The following is a 4,832-nucleotide window of genomic DNA, read 5'->3' as shown; positions in this document are numbered from 1 at the left end:
GACGGCGGCCATCCGCTGACCCCGGCTCCTAGAGGGGACAGGCCGGGCCCGTTTGTCCTCGCAGAATGACGGCTGCATACCCACAGAAGGAGGCGTGGCCGTGGGAGACGCGCCCGTTGACAGACGCGCGTTCCAGCACCTCGCGGAAATGCCACGCCGCGCCCACGTTCCGCGTGGGGCTCAGCGAGACTGTGACACTGCCCCGCCCCTTCAGCTTGCGGGCTGACCCCTGGGGATGCCCGGGTCCAAAAAATGCCTGGGGCAAAGGGCGTAGAAGCCCCAACGGGATAGGCCTCCGTAAACGTCCCCACCGTCGCACCGCCCACGCAGGACGCGCCCACGAGGCCGTGCCCACAAGATGGCGGCGGCGCGCAGACGCCAGGGCCCGCGCGCATGCGCTCTCCGCAGCCCGCCCGTCGCGAGCGGAAGTCGCGTGACCCCGGAAGTGGCCGGCCGGGCGCGCGCGGGCGGGGCGGCAAGGTTCGTCATTCTGTGCGGGAGGGAGCGCTAGAGCGGCGAGGACGATCCTCCGGTGAGCGCGGGCGGCGGGGCTGGCGAGCGCGGTGGGCGCGGCAGGCGGGGCGGCCGCGGGGGAGGAGGCCGGGGCCGCGCCTTTGTTCTCGCCGCCCGCCCCGCCCGCCAGCCCAGCCGAGGGGTCTGCGCCGGGCGGGGGCGGCATTGACAGCGGGCGGTGACCTGGGCGTAGGGCGGGCCCACGTGCGGGTCGGGGGCGCTGGGATCCGGAGGCGGGGGCTTGGGTGCTGGGGGCGGGATCCGGGGGTTGTGCAGGCCTCTTTTGTGGTCGCCGCTCGTGCCCAGGACCCCCTCCCCGCTGGTGCGCGCGGGCCCGGGCCAGGCCGGACGCCCCTTCCCTTGGGCGGTGAGGTCCCCGCGCCCCACCCCACGCGCCGGGCCGCGCCCGGCCCAGATTGCAGGCCCTGCGGAAGTGCGGGCCGCGCCATCGCACTTAAAGGATCCTGTCGCCTGCGGCCGCGATTGAGTGGCGTTAGGGCGTGAGTCTTCTAGAGGAATTCCAGAGGAAGCAGCAGGGAGGTCTGGAAAAGCGGGCCGGCCCCACCCCGCCTGCGGCGGCCGGGCGGTTCCGGGTCCCTAGCGGCCCTTTGTAAGATCTGATCCTCGCACGGGTCCCAGCCTTGGCTATCTTTACTGGCAACTGGTGGCCCTGACCCACCTCCTGCACCTCCAGGTTAGATCTGAGCGGGTTTCAGATACTCCTCAGGGATTCTAGGGGGTGCGACGGTCATCCTTACCGAAGGAAGCCCAGTGGCTGCCCCATCGCTGCTCCTCGCTTTGTCAGCACTGCTGCGGGCTCTTCTGGGGCAGGGTCCGGAAGGAGGGTCCTGAGACTACCACATGTTTGCAGCGGTTCGCAAATTCTAGGTCGCAGACCCTCACAATTGGAGATATGGTTGGCAGACACTTAGGATCTCTCATGCCATCTTAGGACTTACCTGTGAGACTGAGGTTGGCCTTGTCATCTGAGCCTTAGGAGAGTCCTGTGTTTGAAGGGTGAGACAGAACTGACCCGTGTCTTGCACAAAGGCTTTGGTTTGCAGCTAGGACGTGTCCGAAGGAACCCTCTGGTTAGAGAGGACCCAGCAGGAGGGGTCCCTTGAGGCAAGGGCCTGGGCAGTTCAGAATAAGCAGCAGGACTTGGTCCTGATGTTGCCTGGAGGGACCAGGGTGCTGCTGTTTCCTGGGCAGCAGGGGAGCTGTGCTTGGTCTCCCCTAGGAGCAGGCTGCAGGTTCCATTTAGCTCTGGGTGCTGGACCTGGGGTGGGGTCCCCTGAGGTAGGCAGGGCAAGGAGGTAAGTGTGGCCCCTCTGGGCCTCAGGAGCCAGTGTCTGGGGCCTTTTCAAAGTTCTGGCTGTCGTTGCTTTCCTGTTACAGAAGGTGCACCTCTCCTTGGGCCCAGGTGGGGCTTGGCCACCTGCAGAGATCTGACGCAGATCACCTGGGGGACTTGCAGAGGGGCAGGAGGGGGAACACTGGGTCCCTCCGAGATGCCACAGCCCATGCTACCCTGGCCACAGGTGTCCCAGACCTAGCTAGAGGTGAGTATGGCTGAGCAGGAGCCCACAGCCGAGCAACTGGCGCAGATTGCGGCTGAGAACGAGGAGGATGAGCACTCGGTCAACTACAAGCCCCCGGCCCAGAAGAGCATCCAGGAGATCCAGGAGCTGGACAAGGACGACGAGAGTCTGCGCAAGTACAAGGAGGCCCTGCTGGGCCGTGTGGCCGTGTCCGCTGGTGAGTGGGCCCTGGTGGGTGTGTGTGGACACCTGTCGCTTTTCTGGATTTTTGCTACTATTTTCCCCACTGGTGAAACTCTAACTTGCTGTCACTTTGCAGACCCCAATGTCCCCAATGTTGTGGTGACCCGACTGATTCTGGTTTGTAGCACCGCCCCGGGCCCCTTGGAGCTGGACCTGACAGGTGAGTGGCATCTCTGAGGTTCCTGGCTGGGGCTGCCTGGCACCCTGCTGCTTCCCCTAAAAATAGTTTGTTGGGGTGCTGGCGCCCTCTTGTGGGGAGCACAAGAAGTGTAGCCAAGTGGTCTTAAAAGGCTCTGGCTTTGGTGTGGTCTAGGTCTGGGTTGCCAAGGCTTATGTGGGGGCGCCGGGTGGAAGGGGCACCCCACCAGGGCCAGAGGCTTCCCCTGGCTGAACCTCCTAGTGTGGCGTTCCTGTCAAATGCAGGTGATCTGGAGAGCTTTAAGAAGCAGTCCTTTGTGCTGAAGGAAGGTGTGGAATACAGGATAAAAATCTCCTTCCGGGTAAGGAGGAGGCTCAGGGAGGTGCCAGGGTCTGGGGCTGGGGATCCTGGCTGAGCCCTGCTTGGGGTGCCTCCTTGCAGGTGAACCGAGAGATCGTGTCCGGCATGAAGTACATCCAGCACACGTACAGGAAAGGCGTTAAGAGTGAGTGAGGGTGGGCGCCAGGCCCGAGCCCCCAGGAGGGAGGTGGCCACCCAGGGGCTCAGGGATCGGGAGGGAGAGAGGAAACACCCAGCTCTGCTCCCTGACTGACGCCTTTTCTGCATCGCAGTTGACAAGACCGACTACATGGTGGGGAGCTATGGGCCTCGGGCGGAGGAATACGAGTTCCTGACCCCCATGGAGGAGGCCCCCAAGGGCATGCTGGCTCGAGGCAGCTACAACATCAAGTCCCGCTTCACAGACGACGACAGGACTGACCACCTGTCCTGGGAGTGGAACCTCACCATCAAGAAGGAGTGGAAGGACTGAGCCGTGGCTGGGAGGTGGGCAGGGCGGGCGGACGGAAGGACGGACATGCCCCTCCCCACCCCTCCCGACCCCAGACCAAAGTGCTGACAGGGCCTGCCCACGCTGCCGCCACTCCCCCTGGTCTGCCTCCTGGCCGGCCTGTCTGTCCCTCCTCCACCCTTCCAGCCTGCTGGCCCCAGCCTCCTCGGTGGTCTAGTGTTGTTGCTGCTTCCGCCTGTGCTGTGGGGAGGGAGGTCTACACCTCCCCTTCTGTATCCCTTGAGGTTTCCCCACTGTCCTAACCCGACCTGAGGTCCTGGCAAGGGAGCCAGGCATTGCAGAGGGGCTTAGGTCCCCTGGGCCTTCTCTGTTGCCCCACCTCGTGTTCTGGCACGCCCTCCTGGTGGGGGTGGGGTGTACCACGTGGGGCCTCGTTGGGCCGGTCGTCCTCCAGCTTTCACTTCTCCCCGGTCAGTCCATCCATCGCTGTCAGTAACCGTCTAACCATGATGCCTTAACATGTGGAACGTGTGCTGAGGGGGCGTCACTAATCTCCTAACCCCGTGTCTGCATGAGCATGTGGTCTCCCCCAGTCCCTGCCCCGTCTGTGATCCCCGTGGCCCGAGAAGGTGTGTGGGATGTGCTGCTGCTGCTCCCCGGTCTGCCTGGGCCTGGCCAGTCCCCCTCCCCCTGGCCAGGGCTGCGGGGACGGCTCCAGGGGCTTGGGAAAGCCAAATGCCAAACCTTGAACGGCCTCCAGTCCCATCTGGGAGGCTGGGTGTCCTCACACCTCTGCCTTCTCTGTCCCGGTGGGCAGTGCCTAGAGCCCACGGCCCCACGAGAGAGCCCTCAGCAGACAAAACCAGTGGCCAAGCCTTACCTGTCCCGCCTGGGCCTGCCGGCCTGGAGTCATGTGCCTGGCCTGTCGGTATTTATTGCCTCCATATGTGCCGTCCTCTGGGCCCACTGGCCTGCTGCCTCTGCCCCCAGGCTCGGTGCCACCATCGCCAGCAGGCCAACCAGGACCCAGCCAGGACAACTGTGGGACCAAGCTTGCACAGCTGGAGCCGTCCCCTGTGCCCCCCACCCAACCCTGCCCCTCCCCGGTCAGGCCCGGGCCTAGAACGCACAAGAGCCTGTCCTGCTTCTCCTTTTCTGACCGGGAAATAAACTCCCCCTAAGGAGCCAGGGTGTCTGCTGGTCGTCTCCTGGTGGGAAAGGGGAAGTGGGGCCCCATTCCTCTGCTACCCCAGGGCACCCAGAGGCCGGCCAGGGGCCAGGTGCAGTCGCCACTGCTCCTGTGGCTGTTGAAGGAGAATGGGTTTTAAGCCCTTTCTTAGTCATGTCAGCCCGCGAGGCCAGTGCTACCCTTTCAGCTCTTGTGGGGAAAGGGCGGGGCACAGTCAGGCCCTGGACCTGGTGGGGTGTCCAGAGTGGCTCCGGCACCCGACTCACGGGCCCTGTCTGAGCCTCTGGGAGGGAACACTTTCAGCCTCAGAGAAGAGGAATCGTGCTGAAGACTTGGGAACAAATGGGATGACTGGGTCGCAAGGGACCTGGGATAAGGACTCCAAGCTAGGTAGGA

General features: G+C 64.3%; 1 protein-coding gene across 2 annotated transcripts; it reads left to right on the top strand.

Annotated features, from left to right (window-relative positions):
- The first annotated feature begins 405 nt into the window (after window positions 1-405).
- On the top strand, window positions 406-4,431 carry ARHGDIA (Rho GDP dissociation inhibitor alpha). Of its 2 annotated transcripts, none has more exons than XM_004275578.4 (6): window positions 406-532; window positions 2,055-2,271; window positions 2,374-2,457; window positions 2,721-2,797; window positions 2,878-2,941; window positions 3,069-4,431. In XM_004275578.4, exons 2-6 carry the CDS (start codon window positions 2,082-2,084, stop codon window positions 3,266-3,268), a joined length of 615 nt encoding a protein of 204 aa, XP_004275626.1. In that variant the 5' UTR covers window positions 406-532; window positions 2,055-2,081; the 3' UTR covers window positions 3,269-4,431. The 2 variants fall into 2 exon arrangements, with proteins under 2 accessions (XP_004275626.1, XP_033294648.1); XM_033438757.2 differs by lacking the exon at window positions 406-532 and adding an exon at window positions 779-1,207.
- The last annotated feature ends 401 nt before the right edge of the window (window positions 4,432-4,832 follow it).

Source organism: Orcinus orca, chromosome 19 (genome assembly GCF_937001465.1).
Source record: "Orcinus orca chromosome 19, mOrcOrc1.1, whole genome shotgun sequence".
Classification (NCBI taxonomy): domain Eukaryota; kingdom Metazoa; phylum Chordata; class Mammalia; order Artiodactyla; family Delphinidae; genus Orcinus; species Orcinus orca.
The sequence above is the reverse complement of the archived record's forward strand: the minus strand, read 5'-3'. Positions and strand labels throughout refer to the sequence as shown.

Coding starts and splice junctions, on each gene's coding strand:
- ARHGDIA (XM_004275578.4), top strand. CDS start 2,082: ATGGCTGAGCAGGAGCCCACAGCCGAGCAACTGGCGCAGATTGCGGCT. Junction 2,272..2,373: donor CCGTGTGGCCGTGTCCGCTG/GTGAGTGGGCCC, acceptor GTCACTTTGCAG/ACCCCAATGTCCCCAATGTT. Junction 2,458..2,720: donor CTTGGAGCTGGACCTGACAG/GTGAGTGGCATC, acceptor TGTCAAATGCAG/GTGATCTGGAGAGCTTTAAG.